At 35.9% G+C, this 21,620-nt stretch overlaps 3 protein-coding genes across 3 annotated transcripts in view; 1 reads left to right on the forward strand and 2 right to left on the reverse strand.

The window, feature by feature from the left end:
* Positions 1-4,042: 4,042 nt before the first annotated feature.
* FBXO11 (F-box protein 11) lies at positions 4,043-13,553 on the reverse strand. Its single transcript, XM_018546771.1, has 8 exons — positions 13,466-13,553; positions 8,481-8,786; positions 7,309-8,097; positions 5,963-6,815; positions 5,654-5,874; positions 4,695-4,913; positions 4,407-4,614; positions 4,043-4,310 (listed from the first exon to the last, which is right to left on the reverse strand). The coding sequence occupies exons 1-8, from the start codon at positions 13,551-13,553 to the stop codon at positions 4,181-4,183; spliced, it is 2,814 nt and encodes a 937-aa protein (XP_018402273.1). The 3' UTR covers positions 4,043-4,180.
* A 48-nt stretch (positions 13,554-13,601) lies between these two features.
* Positions 13,602-17,302, forward strand: Sras (Ras converting CAAX endopeptidase Sras). Its single transcript, XM_018546772.1, has 6 exons — positions 13,602-14,231; positions 15,635-15,740; positions 15,809-15,947; positions 16,157-16,393; positions 16,574-16,636; positions 16,714-17,302. Exons 1-6 carry the CDS (start codon positions 14,110-14,112, stop codon positions 16,926-16,928), a joined length of 882 nt encoding a protein of 293 aa, XP_018402274.1. The 5' UTR covers positions 13,602-14,109; the 3' UTR covers positions 16,929-17,302.
* A 1,289-nt stretch (positions 17,303-18,591) lies between these two features.
* LOC108779384 (BTB/POZ domain-containing protein KCTD3) overlaps positions 18,592-21,620 on the reverse strand; it is a 5,965-nt gene continuing 2,936 nt past the window's right edge. The window contains exons 7-10 of the mRNA XM_018546793.1: positions 20,133-20,272; positions 19,862-20,048; positions 19,380-19,658; positions 18,592-18,984 (exon numbers count right to left, since the gene is read on the reverse strand). Of these exons, the coding sequence (XP_018402295.1) occupies positions 18,785-18,984; positions 19,380-19,658; positions 19,862-20,048; positions 20,133-20,272 (806 nt within the window). The 3' untranslated portion in view covers positions 18,592-18,784. The remainder of the gene's footprint in view (positions 18,985-19,379; positions 19,659-19,861; positions 20,049-20,132; positions 20,273-21,620) is intronic.

Here is a 21,620-nt window from a genome sequence, read left to right on the forward strand (position 1 = left end):
CTGGAATCGTACCGCAGCCGAATATGAAAGTCTCGACCCACCGTGTGTGTATATATATTATGTGTGTATGTGTGCGTGTATGTGTGTGGAAGTTCTTTGTGCAAACCTATTTTTACCTATCTCTCGCGTCTAGTATGTCTGTATGTGTTCATCCTTTCTCTCCTCGTTTTTCCCATTTTTTTTTTTGGAGTTTTAGGTCACGAGGGTGTAAGCCGTAAAACGCGTACGCTCGAGCAGGCGGAGTGTGGAAGCAGTCGGGAAGTTATTATACGAGTCCACGAATCGCTCGCCGCTTGGTTACTGCCTCGTCCTACAACGTACATACATATATACACGGCTGCTGCGCAAAAACAATGTGTTCAAAACATTACTCAACATACATACTTGGGGAAACTGCACGGAGAAAAAGAAATCGCCGACACGGCTGAATTTGTCACTGTCGCCGGCGAGTTTCGTTAGTTGTTATATTACGGATAGCGAAAAGACTTGCCTAGGAAGACGCCGATTCTGCCCGACAGAAATAGCCTTCTGCGATTTTGTCATTCTAATTACGATATTACGGAATACTTATCATGTTCTCGAGGCACTTTTGCTGCGTCAACAACATCTGATATTTCTGGAGTTTGTCGCAGAAGCGTATCGCATATCGCAGATCATCTTGTTGTACCTAATAGTAAATGAATTACAAAATTTTTCAACAAAAAAATTTTATACAATATTCAACAAATTATTATTAATGTAATATTAATGTTATTAGATTTAAGCAAGTCTCGTTGAATCGCAGAATAGATAGCAACAGTGACAGTTTATGCTGTGACGGAGAAGTTCCTTCTCTCGCTGTATATGTGAGAGAGTAGAAATCGCAGAAAAATGCTCCCCTCGCGTATTCGGGGGAAAAACCGGCTCCGCACGGACGATGATAAATTTATACCTCCGAGAGTTTCGTTTCATTCTCCCTCGGAAGAGAGATGAAGAATGCGGCCGAGAGCACTTGCGCACGCGATTCTGTCGATAAAAAAAAAATGATAAAGAAAGAATGTATTTACACATCTCTGCAACATATATCAAGTATACACAACAAAATGATGAGGCTCAAAATTAACGCAGAATATATAACTCCAGTGTTCAAATTCAATCAATAATTTATAATATAATCCGATAAATAATGATAAATAAAATTCTAAGATCACACGTCCAATTTAGAGAGCGGCGTAAACTCTAATCAATAATTGCAACGTGAAAAAAAGAAGATAAAAACAATTTGTGAGTACGCGTCCGGCATATAACTGTAATATATAAACTAACCGCACATCGTTATAATCCCGTTGCATCGCCGCATTTTTCTGCAGTTCCTCCACTTCAAAATACAGAAAAGGATCTACGAACTTTCGTCAAACGAACAATTATTAAACAAAACAACAGATCATACAATATATCACTCAAGAACCCAAAAGATTCGATATACATCTTACTTTTTCCCTTCTTTAAATTTAACGCGACACGCTGAAAAATGCCTTTCACTTAATATCTTCTCCCATTTAGTACTATTTGTAGTATATACATACCATATATGTTTTTGCGCATATGAATATATATATACATATATATATATTCATGTACACATATCTCTGACAAACAAAGTCTGCGAAAGATAAATTTAATCTCAAGGTAACTAAATGTATATATATAAAATATCTCTGCTACACATATATTTAATGTATACACATTCATATACGTGTACGTATGTAAGTATAGTTGTATACGTATTGTATTGTGTGTATAATATATTATATATATAGTATATATATATCTATACATTTAAATATGTATTTCAGAGATATTTTTTACTTAAAATTCTTAGTGTCGTATATTCAGAAAAGTTGTCTGGATAACGAACCCAGATATTTTGCTCCACATGAGACTGTTCGAACACTGAACTATATAGTGCTTTTGTATATATGTATTTATATATAGATACATAAACACGTATATATCTATATATTATCCTCCTGAGTCACTGTAAGCTGAAAGGCAATTTTCGTGCGCCTCCTTGTCATACACAACATACAAAAGATACCACAGAATATACACAGAATAACGAATTGCGAATTGTCAAATTCTGAACAAAACTCACAATGATGAACGCCTCACGACAGTCCGCTCCTCTCTACTTATCTATATATGTATACCATTTGCGTAAATAAAGGTGATTTCGGTCTAAAATTATATCGCTAATAGGCGCTTCCTTTCCTCGCACGGGAGCGCGCGCGCCGCTCCCGGAAAAATTACATGTTACAATAAGGTAATTAGACTTCTTTTACTCACTAACGTAATAATTAAAAAAATCTGATTACTCTGAAAAATTCGAGACTTTTTAAAAACTGTTCCTCGGACAGTACATCTTCTATTTCGAGCGCTTAACTGCTTCCGTTTTCATTTCTTTCGTTTTTTTTTTCACTGGTATACACCGTCGTACATTTCCGCGTGTACGCACTCTTTTTTCTCACTCTTTCCTTCGTGATTTTAAAATTTAGTTTTCAACATTTATCCCATTCTTATTATGCACTTCGCCCGTATGGGGCAACTTAGGACCATCACATAATTCACCATCGCGATTAATGGAATTGTTACGCGTTAATTACGAGGTATGTTTACGTCGAAAAATTAGCAGCATGTTTATTTTTATTTTGATTATTCCACCTGTGTGAGTTTTGTATATCACATATTTTAGACATTCGTTCCGGTGTGTCTTGCAAATCTTCGTCTTGTTGGTTTCCCGGCCTCTTCGTTCAGTCTCCTCTCGTTTTGTACCGCATAGATTCGACAGATCATTGATCAACGAAGTTGCACTTGATAATATGTAAATGGTCGTGACGTTGGTTTACAGTTCTTTACTTTTATTTTCTTTTTTTGTTATTACGTAAAGTGAGATTCAAGATTTTCGGTTTTATAATTTCAAGTGCGGCACTCAACGACGCGCACTGCTTGCGTTCCTTTTATACACTGGTATGATTAAGTCCCCTTTCATTAGTAATCGAGTGCAAATTTTATCTATATGCTTTACGTTCTTTCATTGTAGATTGATGTTTCTGCTCAAAAGTAGATAATATGATGTGTTATTCGCTCTCAGCGTTATTACTACTTCGCGTTCGATATACACAATTTACATTCCGGATACATTGTTTCACACTGTGCGAACTTATATTCGTTTTATCTACGTTATCGCGGTTTTTATTAAATTTTTAAGCAGTACATTAGAGCGTATTAAGAGGCGTCGAGTGTTATTATGGCGTATACACATGTTTCTCTTCCTTCTTTCTTTCGTTTTTACAGCACTGCACTCTCTTGTTATATGAAGATTTTAAGGATTGTAGAATCTCAATAAAAAGTCACGTGAAAAGTTCGATTTACGATTAGCCTAGCGTTTCCCTCGTTTACACATTTAAATTAATTTGATATACCTAATACGATACTGTATGTTTTACACATATGAGGGCTTTCTTTGTTATTTTATTACTATCGCCTTCTTGGCGATTAGATTGCCGAGTTCTTTATTGACTTTAAAGAAAAGAAAACAATTTTTTATTTCTTTTAAAAATCTTTAACATGAATTAATCAAAGAGAAACAACGTTTGCAATAAACTAATACAGGTAAATTCACATATCATCTCTCATAATTTTAATAGATTTAGAGAAAAAAGTTATAACCAATTCGATTAATTGCTCAAGTCGTGTTCAAATCTGTGGATAAAATTACAAATTATTAATTCATAAGAAAAATCTATTATATTATCTGTAATGTGATATGATAAGCATTCATATAAAAATGAAATATATTCTTGTAAAAATTAAAGCAAGTAATGTACGAAGAACAATAATGACGATTTTCATTAAAAAAAGAAAAATATATAACGATATCATTACAGTTGAAGTAATATTGTTCATACATATGTGTTGTGTGATTCACATTATATCGTAATATATCATATATTAACAATAAAAATAAAATGATTGCAATAAATAGAACTTTTTTAAAGTATAACAATGATATAATAACGATATAAACCGAAGATTATAATAAAGAACTCGGCAATTTTAATTTTACTGCGCGTGCTCGCAATATTACTGGACTTACGACTCTAAACATTGTTTGATTGTTTAAATTATTTTAGGTTAGTTCCTAGTTGACCATAAGTGTATGTGATTCCATGGGCGCCGCACTATCGTACAACGTATCTGTATCTTGCGTAGGTTCACCCTGCAGCTGACACTGATTGCTCAATGTTCCGGCGCCGCAATCGCAAAAGAATCTAAAAATATTAATGCACACGATTACATTAAGAGATTACTCTATTTACAGCGAGTGCACGCCTAAATAATGCACGGAATCGAGCATGCAAACTTACCGATCATGTCTGATGAATTCCACATCGTGACCGGCGTGACAAGTTTTTATACAGTTGACGCATATCGCATTTCGATCCGTCGTGTTACACGTTTGACAACGATAGAAGTCGTGCATGGGGAAGGAGGTGTATGAAGAAATTTTGTATAAACATTGGCCGTTCCCAACTGCTTTCTCTACCGCGTCTTGGTTATTAAATATTTTATTGCCTAAAAGCAAAAAGAAGTGAGTGCAATACTTTTTCATTAAAAGCGCCGACTACTAGTTACTACCAGAAGTGAATGTTTACCTCTAGTCGTCGGTTGCACCCCGCTCGCCAGACACAGACCGCCAAATCGATTATTGAATATTTGATTGAATTCCAGGGTAGCAGTGGCGTTGTTAGTTATTTCAACACCGGCTGCTAAGCCGTCGAAAATTCGGTTCCTCCTCAGGATCGGCTGCGATTGTGTCGATATAAGCACACCCGCTTGCGCATTGCGAAATATGTCATTCTCCTCCAAAATACCTATATTAAGAAGCGCGAAAAATCATGATTCTGTCTACTTTTTTCAATGAAATATATTATAATTTATTCTATCTTATCTATTATTATGGATATTATCTTCATATTACGATCGCTTAATTTTCATTATAATAATAATTTTATACGGTCAAAGAGATGATTACTATAGAAAATCACTAATAAATAATAATTATTAAGTTAGAATAATTAAATTCAATTACTTGTGCAATGTATTTTAACATGCACTAAAACTTTCTTTAATTAACATAAATTTGAATAAAAACATAGAATTCAAAATTCATCATCGATTTTTGCCTACAAAAATGTAAGTAAAAAGAATAACGTTTGTTTTTTTTACAAATTTTAACCTTTTGAATATAATAATGATAATAAAAAGTTCGTGGCATTTGGAGAATATCTTAAAAAGTATTAAAAATTTGTTATATTATATTCATGCTCAATTTTCAAGGTGTTTCCTATCGATCTCAAATTTTTTATTAACATTAGCATATTCAAGAGGTTAAAATCTATAAAAAAAAAAAAACGCTATTCCTTTTGCTTATCTTTGTGGACAAAAATCGATCTTTTTTTCAACATCCTCCTTTCAAAAGCAAAATTATAAATTATTTTAAATAACTTTGTGGCTCAATATATGATATTCATTATTCGTCAATGGTCGGAAAGTCATTGACTAATAAATATGTAAGTCAACATTTCACAATTAAAAAGAGAAAATACATTACCTTTGCCTCCATTAAATATACAAATTCCGCCGTCACGTCCATCGAATATCTTATTTCTTTTAAGAGTCGGATTGCTGTCTGTTTTAATCCAGACGCCAGCCATTGCATTGTCAAAAATCTCATTTTGTTCGAGTAAGCCTAAGCCACTATTATACACTAAAACTCCACCGTTTTGTCCTCCCCATATCTTATTACCACGTATGACCGGATTACTGCCAGTCCTGCAGAAGAAACACGCATTCAGCCAATTTTCTTATTGCTACATATCAAAGCATCCAAACTTACAATCCTTTTGAAAGTGAAAATTACCTTATTTGTACTCCTGAATATAAATGATTGAAAATATCATTGTCTTCCAATTTCCCGTGGCCATTGTCGTAAAAATATACGCCGACCTGTTTGCCACTGTGAATTCGATTTCGCCTTAAAACCGGCGTCGAACCCGTTGTGATCCATACGCCTGCCAGGGTATTGGCATATACTTCGTTTTCCTCTATTAAGCCTTGGCCTTTTTCGTGCACATAAATGCCGCCGTGCTGGCCGTGGTGTATCTTGTTATGCCGGACGATCGGATCCGAGTTTGTTCTAATTTGTATACCAGCTAGTGCGTTGCCGTAGATGTTATTGTGTTCGATCAAACCTCTGCCCTCGCCGAAAATATACACTCCACCTTGGTGGCCATTGTATATTTCATTTCGACGTATAGTTGGATTAGAGTTCGACGTGATCCATACTCCAGCAAAATTGTTTGAATGAATCTTATTATCGATGAATTGTCCAAGACCGTTCTCATGTACATAGATGCCCCCAGTCTGGCCATGATGGATCTCGCAATGAACAACAGTAGGATTAGCACCAGCTTTTACTTCAAAACCTGCTATCCGATTGTTATGAATGTCGTTGGCTTCAAAGTATCCAAGCCCATTATCGAACGTAAATATTCCAACATCGCGGCCGTGATGAATGTGATTCCGTCGCATGATGGGATTCGCGTAATTCTTCACCCAGATGCCAGCAAGGGCATTCCGTGAGATCTCATTATCCTCATATGTACCCTGGGCGTAGTCAGTCACGTACAATCCAACATTCTCACAGTCTGATATGTCGCAGTTCTTTACTAATGGATTGGCACCTACACCCGATACGCAAACCGCTGCGCCAACTAGAGATTAAAAATACGTAATTTTTAATAAAATTGCCTATTTATACATATACATTATATATGTATATATTGTATATTGAATAAAGTATAAATATGAGATTTCAAAATAAAGCTTTCTACTTTTAAAAGTTATATATATAAATAAAATAAAGTTATATATATAATATTAGTAGTCGCGTATGTTATGTATATATATACATATATATACATTATAATATAATATATAGTTATTTTAATATAAAGTCATAAAAGATCTATGTCCGTTTACCAACATAAATTAATTCTAATTTTGGTCCTTTTCTTTTTTTAATTCTACGAATTAGAAAAAGCTAAAGAATAAATTAAACAGAGATTAAAGTTAATCTACATTAGTAGAAATGTGGATATTATTTATTTTTCTATATGGAGATAATTTCAAACTTAAGTTCTAAATTTTTATTGAAATATTTTCAATCGTATATTCAATTTATAAAGGTATTAACTGCACACTTACCAACACTCGAGCTTCTGATGATGCAATGATCAACAGTAGGACTGCAATTTTCGCCTACTTCTAAACAATAGTGTTTATGATGGGGCACTGTACTCGTGACGTCGGGTGTGAATTTCAATGTGAGATGCCCGGCGTAAGCGCGTTTTGCACCTTCCACAAACATAACCGTTGATTCGCTTTCTCGCTCCAGAATAACGGATTCCGCAACATTTCCTGGCGCTGCACCAATCAATGCTACATCGCTGTCAATCACAAGAAATTCGCCTCTATATGTGCCAGCGTGTAAAAAGACTAAATGCTGCGTCGATGTATCCTCTCCGCTTGTTTGTGAAGTGCTATTGCAACAACCTTGGCCGCCAGTTGTAGTACCGCTGTTTGCCGAGGCGCTGTTACTCCTGTACTCGTCGACGTAGTCCAACGCACCCTGAACTGTGTTAAAATACGGCAGATTACGGCCCTTAAACTTTAAGTCTTGAAAACCAGGCCGCACGTGCACACCCCTGTATAGCTGCCTAAAACTTTCCTTCCAGGGATTCTGATACTCAGTTTCGTCCGGTGAGACGAATTCGAATTTACATGGCCCTGGATTAAACAACGGCAAGTCGTACTCGTAGACCTGTTGGTATAGAGATTTCCATAATTCCGTATCGTTCGCAATTACTTGGAATCGCTTGCAGACTTGCGATACACGACATAGATCTTGCTCCATTAGATAATTAAATATTGTGAGTAGTACTTCATCAGGCAATTCATACTGGAGATAATGTGCTGCCGTGTTTGTATTTATACCTGTAAAAAATAAAAGTTAGTTGAATTGATTGGAATCTAATAAACTCAGAGTTGAATTTCTAAAGATCCATGATCCGTGTTAAGAAATGAGCGCATAGTTAGGTAAGCTATTAAGACTTTTGTGTTGCATATAAATATATCATGCTGCATAATAATATTTATGACCACCATTATGTGTTAATCTTTAGAGGACGGAGGTTTGTTTTTAAAATCTTACAGCTATTCAAGTAAAATTTATTATAATTAATTATTTTGTATTTTTTCCTTCAAAATATGACACTGTTTCAGCGTTACTTTCCTACCTTATAAAGATTAATCTTTTGTCTTTCAACATATAGAACAATTTCTATTCTTCGAAAGTCGATAATCGCCTTGAAACGTACCATCTGTCGACAACGAACATGTTCGTCTTGGTCGCTTCCTCGCCGGTAAGGACGATGAACCGAAAGTAGCAGCAATGCCACCCGATGGCGGAAGGGCGGAACTCGTGCCAGGCGCTGGATCAGGATGCGGTGGACTTTTACGTCTCAGATCATATGGCGATGAGTGCGATTGAGGTAACGGTGACGGAGCAGCAACTCCGGATACACTAGGGGACGAGCCTCGTGCACCACTTCCTCCGCCTCCACCGCCAACTACTACTGGAATGATCTGATTGGCCGTTGGACATGGTAGATCGCATGGCTCGGCTGAGAACATAGAACGTAATCGTTAGAAGAAAGGAAAACAAAAAGAGATAGAAGTGAATATTTCTTCCGAAAATCTCAAAGGAGATAATCTACCAAAGTTCCTTAAAAAGAAAGAGACCGTTTTAAGTTTCTATTTTTGTACATTTCTAGAATTTGAGGGAAGCATAGAAAGCAGTCTCTCTCTCTCTCTCTCTTTTTAATCATTCTCTCTACGCGAACATAAATAAGCATGTATAACGTTACACCCTTGTATATCATAATAATTATCATATTATATATCATATATAATATAAACAAAAAGCATTTGTAACTGCATGTGCAAACATTTGCTATCTGCCACGTAATTTATAGTAAGCCAGAGACCATTAGAGAAATTTGCATGGTGATACAAAGTGACCTTGTTTTACAAATGCTATGGCATAAATTATCAAGTGTATAATGTCGCAAGCCCGCATGGATAATCTGTTAATAAAAAAACAACGTTGCGATTACATGTATTTCCATGTAATTGATGACATTATGCAAATCCAATTGCACATCAATGACGAAATCATGAACAATGAAAATGGCCCACACGAGTTTGCTGGTTCAATTTTTTAACGTTAAACTATGGCATAAATAAGTATGATGATAATAATATAACTCTCTTACACTACATAGTAAAAAGTATTTCATATTTGTGTTGAAAATGATCCACTCAAATTAAAATTTGGTGTTGAATTATTAATATATTCAAGTATTAATATTTAATCATGTAATTATGTTTTTAAAATAATTTGTGTTAAATCGATATTCAACATTTTTTAGTAATACAATTTCATATTCAATATTTCAAAGTAATGCAATTTATAAGTAAAATATTAACATTAAAATATGACTTTAAAAGTTAATTTTATTGGAATTAATAGCTTCTACAGTTTTTTTTTGCTCACAAATTATCAATTTTATCTTCTTTATTAATCTTTTAACATAATATTTGTGTTATTTTCTATTATATTCATTTTGTATTAAATTAACACAAACATTTCAGTGGATCGTTTGGAACACGCAAAATGTGTTAAATTTAACACCAATTTTCAGCTGTGCATGCATTGAACATATCGCAAAGTTAAGAGTGTATTGTGCAATAAATTATTGATACACCGCTGTGTATTGTTGCATGTTTCCTAACACGTCAATACTGAAAAAACAGTCTGATAATAGCTATTGAATGTATGGTGAAATAATGTCAATCAAATGTTTGGTTAATATAACCGAAAATAATGTTACTTTTACAAATATTTAGTATTACCAGATGATAACAGTTTGGTAATACTTATTAAATATTTGTAAAAGTATTTTTGGTTATATTAATCGAACATTTGATTGGCGTTATTTCACTATACATTTGGTAACTATTATCACTCCACTCTGTTTTCAGTGTACGATTACTACAAAACGCGTGAGTACGCATGATACTCTTTCGTCTATCAACCGATCTCTGTTATCGCAAGACAGAGACTTGCACCAAGGTACTTTATCATCAATGGACTTCTGTCAACTTCGTCCATTGATGGTAAAGACCCGACACTACGACTGTATCTCCATTCATCGTCGAATCGTTATCGCGTACTCAACGAACATCGAATCGTCATCGCGCATGGCTTCATTCGGTTCCGTTCCGTAAACAGCGCCTTGACGTTTCACTTTCTAGTTGGTTGCTGGCACACGCGGCGGATACACGCAGCACACGGGAGGGCGCTGCTCTGTGAGATCTACCGAGACACGCCGATTTCTGGGGGCCGGGTATACTCTCGATCACGTTTCCGGGTCACGCCGAGTCCTCTCGCGAAAGTGGAGCACCGGTAATTCGTCACTCAAAACGCATCGATACCGCGTAACAGACATTGAGTCCTTCTCTCTCTCTCTCTCTCTCCTTCTCCTTCACTCTTTTTCCTCTCCTGCAAAAAAGCCCCTATAAGTATCTTGTCTTTCGACAAACCGTAGGCGATGTAACTCCAATGATCGTTAAAGATTCTCGAGCATCTGTTAAATCACATTGAGAAAAATGTTTAGTTAAAAATAGATGAATCAAAAGATTCTGATTATATCAATCAGAATTTCAGTTATTTAAACCTTAAATACACACACACGCACAATTAGAATTTAGTAGATTTAACCAGAAAAAATTCTGAATCGTTCACTTTCAACCAGAATTTCAATTGATTCAATCAAACATTTTTTTCAATGCAAGATTTTATCAGATGACATCATTTTTATTTTTATCTATCACTTAGCAAATATAAATGTCCTACTATCTGGATATCAGCAATATCAATCTTTATGTTATTTAATTACATTTGAGCTTAAATAGAAAATATCTTTCCGAGCTTAATTACATTAGAAAAAGAATCTGGTGGCATTAATTGGAATTCTGGTTGAAAATAAACAAGTCAAAATTTTTTGAATACATTATAATTCTAGTTGAGTTTATATTATAATTCTAATCAAAATTCTGAGTGATGTGATCGGAATTTTTCAGTTCATTCATTTTCTAACAGAAATTTTTCTCAGTGTAGAGCATTCTGTAGAGTGCAGAGGTCTATTTTTAGAATCTTACAGCTTTTCCTCAAGTTTTATTATAATTCATTATATTTCATTGTATTTCTCGCTTTGAAATATGATACTACTTCAATCCCCCACTTATTGTTAATGGCTTTCCCATTCTGTAAAAATTAATCAATTTTCAACATCATTTTCAATATATATATTTTTCGCCTTTCCAACAATAAGAATTTCAAGTATCATCTTGCGTGCCAATAATCACACTAAACGACAACCGAACCTCTCCGAATATTTGGACGTCACAGCTTCAATGATCCCAAGAATATTCGCTCACTCGTCCTCCCATTTTGCCTCTGTCTGTTCTCTCGCTTTTACTCTCCTCCTCTATCCGTTCATTCTCGACCGTTCTCCCTCTCTCTCGGACCGGAAAATTCGGCACCGATCGCGACGTGCATCTCGCAAGCTGCGCCGCGTTCCAGCTGGATCGCTGGCGATTCGGAAACGAGGGGAGAGGGAGAGAGAGAGAACGAGGAGAAAGAGAAGGAAAAAAAGGAGAAAAAGAACGCGGGGAGAGAGAGGGCGACTACAGAGCCAACATTCCGGCGGATTGATCGCGAAGTGGAGATCGCGAATCGATACGATCGGCCTGTAGGACGTATGGTACCGTTTCTGCACGAGGCACACAAAAGCAAACGTTCTCCAACGGAACGGGCGACTCTACTCCGTCGCAATATTGCGTTACAAATAAGGGTCGCGTACCCTCGATTTACCGTGGGGTCGTTCAACCCTTATTATATTATAGCCTGGAGATACTTCGGGCCTACATATTATTGCAACGGTGATCACCCACCGTTTCCCGTCGACGACGGAGTACGCTTCCTCTCGTCCTCGTTTCGCACCTTCGAATTTGCAATTTTACGATATCTGCGATTTTACGAATTCGCCGATTCGCGCTCATTCAAAGGCGGTTGACAGTATCCGGCGCGATTCGATCAGTCGTTCGTTCACCATTGTTTACCCGGACGGCAGCGCGACGGCAAGAGAGACGCTGCGTTTCGCGACTCGGCAGGAAAAAGAAGAGAAAAAAGAAAGTGTTGCAACCTTCTCTCGGTCCACGAACTGTATCGCGTTCCCGTGGACGCGCAGCCGCCAATCAGAAATTATTCACAAATACCGAAAAGCAATATGGCCGTTAGTAGCTGCCAATCGGAAATTGCTCGTAAATCCGAAAAGCAATTCGCATACAGACAAGGGCGACGGGGGAGAGAGGGGGGGGGGAGCAGGAAGGGGGAGCGCAAATTCCGGAGCACACGAATGATCGGGGCATGAGATTGACAGCGTCGCGCAAACTTGACGTTTAACTGTCAAACACGCGACTATCATCTGATGTTAACTACCGTTGTTCCTTTGTCGTGTTGCAGCTGCGACCGAGTGGCGAGTACTCCGATTGACAGTTTTATCATTGCGCACATTCTACGCTACCTAACCTCAGCTGCAAACGCGTAGAGATAATCGGAGCAGCTGAACACGAGAGATGCATGCAGCAGTCTGTGAATATTTAGAACAGATTGCGTCCCCCTATATATCCAACTTACAACACTAAATTTAGTTCCGAAAGCAAACCCTTTTCACTGGAAACAATTTGAGATATCACCTCTTTTAATGCCTTTCCAAAATCTGCCATTCCTAGCGGGGTTTCGGGAGACGAAAGGAAAGACCGAGAAATAGAGAAAGAAAGAGAGAGAGAGAGAGAGAGAGAGAGAGAGAGAGAGAGAGAGAGAGAATCGTGGGAAGGTAGAAGAGCGAGGCCGAGGAGAAAGAAGCCGTGGAGAAATGGGTGGATATCGAAGCGAGGGCGAGCAGGAAACGCGGCGCGTGCCCCCGCGTGTACATACGTAGTCCAGGGAACAAAGGCGTGGAGATGGCGGAGGCCCTCGGGGATCGTCAGCGACCCGATCGCGGGCACCCCCGAGGATCTCGACGGAGCGAACGAGAGAGTGCTGGTCCGAGAGACAGCTCCGACAGCACGGAAAAGCCGTCTTTGTCTCGTCTCATCTCGCTCTCGCTCGCTCACTCGTTCGTTCACTCGCTCCTTCTCCGTTGCGCTCGCTCGCTCGCTCGCTCACTCGGCTTACCCGTTCTCGGCAAGGGGATCCTGTTTCCGTTTTTCCGACGCGACCTCCGCACGTAGCTGCGCGACGACGAAAACGACGCGCTCGGCATCTTCGTGTCGTCGGCGGCCCTCGGCGGTCGTCCTCCTCGTGTCCGTCCTCGTTGCCGTCGTTGTCCTCCTCCACCTCCTCGTCCGTCGCCGTCTGTCTCTCTTGTTCCGCTTCTGTGTGCGACTCGTCGCACTACGAGGTCGATGCGCGAGATCCGGCGGTACCCTTCCCCGGCAGTGGGGCAGCCGCCGTGGTACCGTGTTCGGCGCGGCGGACGCCCACGGCAGAAGCTGCCAAAAGCCTTAGGATGCACTACACAATAGCGACATTACACGGCGGCCATCTTCTTGGTCTCTGCTCGCCGACTGGCCCAGAGGGCAGCCGCCAATCGGACAAGTTTCTGCCCCGCGAGTGCGTGCCGTCATCCACCCCCCACCCCCCATTCAACTCGCACCGTCCTACCGTCTCCAACCCTCTACCGCTGCGGCGCCTCTATCTCTCTTCTCTTTCCTTCTCTCTCTCGTCCCCGCGATCTCCGCTAACGCCACGGGGCTTATTACCGAGCCCCCCTTCCGCAGTGGAGCGCGACACAGGCGACCGACATCGGTTATGGAGTTATGGAGGCCGTGGAACCAAGTACCGATAATTCGCCGAACTGCGCCTCGGCGATCCTCGCGTGCTTCGCGCTCTCGATCGTCTACGTGGCGAGCCTGTATGTCTGGAGTTCGCCGCACAACAGGTACGTTGCGGTAACGCGGCGACGGCGGCGTCGCGATCACCGCACACTCTCGATGTCAACGGGTTGTCCACCCCTCGCGTTTCTTCCTCTCTTCTCTCTCCTTCAAACGTCCATCCAGCGAGACTCCTCGCGTGGAGGAGGCTCGCGCCTCCGTTTTGTCGGAGCACACTCGTCTGTTCTGTAAACCGCTCGCGAACGCGAACCGTCCCACACCAACCGGATAGATGCTGTGACTGACGCACGCAATTGTCCGCACGTGGTGGCGCTCCCTGTCGCGGCGCCGCTCCTGGAATTTTCTGGACAAGCGGCAGCTAGCGCCGTACGGTGAAACGAAATTCCAGAGGACGTCACGCGATGGAGGAGACATCGAGTGCGCCATCTAGATCGCACACAATTAATGGCGTTCCTTCAGCGCGATATTTGAATCTATGACATTAACTAATTTTTTATCGAAGTTAAAGTGCGTTATAACTTTGTATAAAAATTACTCAAATTTATAACATATTTCCATTTTTGTTGGATGTAATAATGAATAATAATTAAATTAATTTTTTAATCATAATTTTTTCAAATATATAAATACATGGTATATTTTTTAAAAATATTAAAGCAGTCCTAGTATGAAAGAAGCTATTTGTGCAATTAAACATAATTTCCATAACTATAATAATTATATAATAATATAATAAAGCAACTGGCAAGTGATCAAAAGTAGTAATCCTATCAAATAATCTCATCAAGTTCTAGCAATATATAAAAGTAACCAAAATGCTTTATATTAATTTTGTAAAAATCATTGAAATTTAAAACGGTTCTTTTAAGATTTTCCATGATTGTTGTAACATGTAATAATTTAACTTTTTTTTCTTCAGTCTTTAATTTTTTCAAATAAATATATAAATATATAATAAATACATAAAATATACATAATTTTATATTTTTAAAAAGTCAAAGTAATTCTAGTGTAAACAGGCCACACATTTGAGCAAATATATGATTTCAGATTATAATAATTATGAATCCACAGATAATATTAATAATCTCTATCACTAGCAATTAAAACAAATCTGATATCATATTTTATAAAATTTGATATATTTTAATATTTATTTTTAACAATTTCATATTTTGATTTTTCACTAATTTCTTTAACGTTACGATAAAGTTTTACAGATATTTTATTATTTTAAAGAAGAGAAATCAATTAATTTATCGATAATGATATTTTTAAAAATTATTTTAGGATTGGTAATAAATTGAATTTTTTTTTATTATTATTTAGTTTATTTCTTATTATCTATAAGATTAAATTAGTTACATTATTATGTTGTATAATAGGGATAGTAATATAAGAGCAATTATATTTATATAGGAAACTTTACTCTCGATGATTTATGTTTCAGAGAGCACCCATCGACCATAAAGAAACGATTTTTTAGCGTATTTATCATGACTTTCGTTTCACCAGCGTTCTTGTACTTTGGACTAAATGACAAGATATTTCAAAAGGTATTTTTCGTTTAAACGCGATTTAGACTATTCTCTGTATAGATAATTATTTTTATTATACCTAACAGACAACCATCTGGGAGATGCTGGGTCTTCGATGGACAGGTCTGGTACAAGCGACTGTGATATCGCTGCTTCTAACGATGATCCTGTTCCTAGGTCCCTTGAGTTTACAAGGATTTAATGGGCTGTGGCGATTGTACGCTGGTTAGTATCCAAAATCGATCTAAAAGTTTAATGTGCATTTCCATTAATGTAGATTAACTTTAATCTCGGTTGCAATTTACCTTTCTTTTTCTAGTTTTAAAAATTAGGAAAAGATAACATGTAAATTAAACTGAGATTGTGTGAAGTTAATCTATATTTGTGATTGGTATAAAAATGTCTAACAGTTATTAGCTATACATTTGTTATAGAACCCATGTATTGGCTGGCAAGCGTACAAACTTTAACTTGGTGGAGAAATCAGGTGGTCGCTCCATTATCCGAGGAATGGACCTTCAGGGCTTGCATGTTGCCATTACTCCTGCAATGTTTCACACCGACTACTGCCATATTCGTGTGTCCTCTATTTTTCGGGGTGGCTCATTTTCATCATGTAGTGGAAAGAGTAAAGATGGGAATGAGCATCAAGCATGCATTGTTTATATCTTGTAAGTTTGAGGGGAATACTTGGAATCTATGGATGTGCTTTTTATTTGGCCTCATAAGTTAACACAATATTGTTCTATCTTTATTATTCACTGAATACCAACGAAAAATGATGCTTATGTCATTAAATGGAAAACGTCTTATAATGTGCAATGAACTGAAGTAAATTACGTCGAATTTAGGTTTTCAGTCTACATACACAACGTTATTTGGAGCGTACGCGGCCTTTCTTTTTGCGAGGACAGGTGGGATCATTTTACCTTTTTATTTGTTCTAAAATTATTAGTAAAAAAAAGCTGTTTGATTTCATGTATTTTTTTAGGGCATTTTGTTGCACCATTTGCTGCGCATTCATTCTGCAATCACATGGGATTTCCTGATCTTTCTGAGATAGCAACATACAAGGATCCACTGAAAAGAGCTGGATTGATGTGTCTGTTTGTAATCGGCTTGGTCGCCTGGTGCTACTTGTTGATGCCGATGACTCATCCATCATTGTTTAATAATAATTTATTCTGGACTAAACACTTTATATGAAATACGTCCGATCTCTAACAAATATTAGGATATAACAAATACTAGGGTTAAATGTTTTTATGCAGAATTTACCGTAAATATTCCACAGATCTTCCGGTTTACATTATTGTGGAATATTTTATATTTATGTTTAACAAAGAGTACAATACCGATATGTCGGAAAATAATGCATGATTAAAATTACTCTACTAGACTAATTTTAACTATATATTCGACAACTACAATATTCATATATCTATAATTTAACTAATCGTGCAGTTCGGCATTGTTACAACGTATATCACCGTAGTGCCTGAGAGTTAAACTTTTATAGTAGCGATTATGAATGTTACAACTGTTAGATGAATTTGTTCGCAAAACCAAAATGCGAAGAATCCAGCTCTATTTATTATTTACGAATTGCTGCACATATTTACATGTTGCAATATTATATTATTTTATAGTCACAATTCGTTAAATGTTATTGATATTTTCAGACACAGAGAAAGATTTTTATAAACAAAAATTGTAATATAGATTATTACAGAGTTAATGTAACCTATTGAGAACATTTCTAAAACGATCTTTCTATTCTAATTGTCTACTTTTATAACAGTCTATATGTATAGTGTATATAAGATGTCCATATGTACAATGGCAGTGATAATATTCAAACAATAAGCAGTATACATCTCCATACACATACCAATGGTTTATTTAAATCACAGAAGTAACGCGGTTGCGCAATAATGTTATAAGTTTTATATATGTATATGTACAATGATGAACGCGTATACATTATATATGCAGTGAAGTTGTAAGTATTTATGTATATAATGAGAGTACAATTCGATCTTCGAATATATGTTTAATCTTTTAATTGCATACGTAATGTATACCATTCTTTAATTAAGAAATAAGTGGTAAAATCAATTTCTCAAATAATATTCAGGAAATAAAATGTTGATAGTACAATGTTGAAATAATGTTAAGTGTTTTATACTCGAAACAAGATTTCTATATTGTATATAGAAATTGATATACATATAATAATGACATAAAATGATGCTGACATCGATTTACAATATAAATCTACCAGAATTCAAAACTATTTCATAATCTTGTTTCGAGATATTACAATGATGTGACAAATAACATAATTTTATGCATCTCTTATTTGATTCATTTTATAACATTGATACAGAATATATAACTGAATATACATATATACATGATATATGAACAAAATGTTTAACTTATAATATCTATCAGTTCTTGATTTTATCAAATATCTGTTCCTTCCCTTATCTTATTAAACAAGCCAACATATAAAAGTTTACATCGAATAATATCAATATTATAAAATCGATTCCTCTTAATAGCCATTTTGTAATAAAACAAATAACAATAAATAGCAAGTAAAACATAATTATGAATTTTTAGACATCAATAGACATTTATAGAATTTTTTAAACAGTAAATTTTAGAAAAATTTTATTATGTCGATATTAACAACAATATTCTTGCGTATGTTCAAAAGCGATAATGATATTATCGAACTTTCATAAAAATAATTCAATAAACAGTCACATATAAACGTATTTACGCACAAGATCAAATTCCTTATTAAAATAATGATTTCAACAATAATGGCTATAGAGTTTATAAATGCAGTTATGTCCTTTGCTGTTATTTTTAAATTTCACTGTTTAAGTAGACAGCGAACTTCGGTCTCATTACGTTGAAAATGCAAAGGCAATTTAGGAACTATAATAGCTACAGATGTTTTGATGGTTTATAATAAATAAATAATTTAAATAAATGCAGATTCTGTTTGTGTGCACTTTGGCACGACATACCTTGCATCAGACACATTCTTACGTTTGACTTGGTCCAGGTGTTGGTTCTGGATTTTGCGATTGATTGAGAAACAATACGTTGCTTGACTTAATTCTAGGTCCAGCTGCGAGCAACGAAGGAGACGGACTAATGCAAGGCGTTGAGCAGTGGCTGTTGCTTAGATCACATTGATCCAATAACTTCCAAAGTTCCTCTGGCGTAGGTCCACCGGAGGTATCTGTTGTAAAAAGATACAAAGATAATAAAAATCTGACAATACATTTTAACTGAATCGACGAAATTAATCACAAAAAGTCTCGTAGAAAATTAATATAAAATTAATATTTATCATAAAAAGTAATTACAATAATTTATATAAAGATCATTTTTTCCTCCTTAAAATATAATTCGAATAATAAAAAAATAAATTTTATTACAGAATAAATAAAGTAGAAAACAAATAAAATATAGAATAATATAGAATAAATACAGAATAAATATAACTTTTTACTTCTTATAGAACTTTTCTTAAATATACGATTTATGTTAATTCTTTACTTCCTACAATATTTCATGTATGTGAGTCATGCTCACCGATTCCGTTACGTCATACAACGGGAGAGAGTAACGTACCTCGAGTGGCATTGAAAGACGGATCCAATGCCGTTGTGAGATCCCACATTTGAATGGTGCCGTTAGAATGACCAGTGAATATGAAACGTCTGGGCCTTGAACCCATACGACTAGAACCTTCACACTCGTGCACATAGAATGAGCTTATGATGCTGCCGTCCACTGACTGTATTACGCAAACTCTTTTTCCATTTGACGCTAATCGCACAAACAACTGATCAGTTTCAGGTACAACTTTTTGTACGAATACCTGCTCGTCATCTTGTTCGCCGAATGGTCCTATGAATATTTTATTTATGATGTATTAAATAAACCAAAAAGATAAAACTTCGCATTTTGAAAGATATTTGATAAAAATAAAAACGTGTTAAAGTATACATATACAAAAAGAATATACATATATAAAATATATTATTTTAAAATAATTTTAAATTGCAGAAAGAATAGTAACAGTTTAAAAGCTGCAATATATTACAACATACCGAAATCGTTGCCGGCATTGTAGCTAACGCATGAGTCAATTGCTTCCAAAGAAACAATTTTGAAGCTTGCCTCTGGCGTTGATCCCGGTTGAGTCGAAATCATTCCGCGGAATCTGGTCACCGCCCAACTTCTGACGTGATTATATTCCGAGCAAACCGATACTAAATATTTTTCTGAGAGTGTTACCTGTAATATAATTTTTGCATATAAGTTAATTTTTAATGCAATATTGTAATTTAATATACAATATTCTATTGATGCTGAACGTACTTTGGTTACGCTGCTTTGATGCACTGTAAAGGTTTGGAATAGCTGCGGACCGTGGCCAACTGTTTCGGGATGCTGAACGATTACTCTGACACTACCGGACTTCGTCCCATAGGCGATTTCTATCCAATTTCCACAGAGACCTATGTTGGAGGGTTGATGTACATTTAGAAAAATGTGCTATATATTACATTAATCACCTGATACACTTTTAAGAACTAGAACAGACATGTCTGATTATATATATAATTTTAACACTATATACTCTAATTAAGATTTTTATTTCAATCTGTACTTATAGCCAATTTAATATTGTATGCAATTTATAAATAAGATAAAATTTTAATAGTGCATCAGAGGATTAATTAACGATACAATAACTACAATAATGAAAAATTTCAAAAACGTAGACGTAACGTGAAGTAATCTTTAAATAATATGTGTTTAAATGAGTACTATTAATAAAAAATAATGTTTATATATATATGATGTTTCGAAGCTTACAATGCCTCATGCTGCACATTGTAACAATAAGCAGAAGCCATTTATAACAAATAATGTGTGTATATATATAATTAAAATTATATCTTATAATTAAGTAATAACACGATTACGTGTACAGTTATTTTAACAATTATTTAAACTTAATTTTAGCATAGATTTAGTCCAAAAAAAGTAAAAATTACCTATAAATTTGTTACTACCAACGAAAAAAAGTATACAAGCAAAGATACATGTTTTCTATTACCTCCCTTTCCCCTCTCAGATGCTGGCATGGAACATATTACTATGAATAGAAAGTGCAAGCAAGCAGCTAAATCAGATTAACTGAATCCACTGCATAAAGTATGCGAAGAAATAAAAGAATATCGCATTAGTACAACTGGACGCATAAGGATAGCAGGGTTGTGTATAAGTAGTGCAATCTAATATCATTTCATAAGTCCCATGTGAATTCGTACTTTTGCATATACAAAAAGATATGTGTTTGCATTCATTCTACTAATTATAAAATAAATAGTTTTGTAACAAACACGCTTTTATATATAAAGTATTTCTTTTTATATTCTGATCATGGTTTTGAAAGTAACTGTGACTCTGATATGCAAAAAATATATAACTATGCGCCAGTGCATCGATATAAAACTTAACGCTATCTGGAGAGGAAGAGGGTATTTGCTATTTAATCGCACAAATCATGTTTGATGCAGTCAACACAAAGATGAAGGCGGATGACGTTTCGTTTTGTACGAGTTGAACGTGAGAAAGCAGAATATCTGCTTACATCGACCCATACTTGCCTTGTGCTATTTATCCAGTTGTACGAGAAATGATGAAGCAAAGAATGTAATAATAAACTCTCATTAATATCTTTAAGGACCAACACATCAAACCTTATAATATTCCTATAATATCTTAATAAATAAAATAGACGCCGGTTAGTAAAAACATTTATATTTACACCTATATAAAAATATATATATATATATA

This window comes from Cyphomyrmex costatus, unplaced genomic scaffold (genome assembly GCF_001594065.2).
Source record: "Cyphomyrmex costatus isolate MS0001 unplaced genomic scaffold, Ccosl1.0 scaffold59, whole genome shotgun sequence".
NCBI classification, from domain to species: domain Eukaryota; kingdom Metazoa; phylum Arthropoda; class Insecta; order Hymenoptera; family Formicidae; genus Cyphomyrmex; species Cyphomyrmex costatus.

Bases quoted from the DNA above. Each gene is read 5' to 3' on its own strand.
- FBXO11 (XM_018546771.1), bottom strand. From the start codon at position 13,553: ATGCCGAGCGCGTCGTTTTCGTCGTCGCGCAGCTACGTGCGGAGGTCG. The intron at 6,816-7,308 runs GTAAGTGTGCAG...TTTAATCTCTAG, and splicing joins CATCAGAAGCTCGAGTGTTG to TTGGCGCAGCGGTTTGCGTA. The intron at 5,875-5,962 runs GTAATTTTCACT...TTTCTTCTGCAG, and splicing joins TATTCAGGAGTACAAATAAG to GACTGGCAGTAATCCGGTCA.
- Sras (XM_018546772.1), top strand. From the start codon at position 14,110: ATGGAGGCCGTGGAACCAAGTACCGATAATTCGCCGAACTGCGCCTCG. The intron at 15,948-16,156 runs GTTAGTATCCAA...CATTTGTTATAG, and splicing joins GCTGTGGCGATTGTACGCTG to AACCCATGTATTGGCTGGCA. The intron at 16,637-16,713 runs GTGGGATCATTT...GTATTTTTTTAG, and splicing joins CTTTCTTTTTGCGAGGACAG to GGCATTTTGTTGCACCATTT.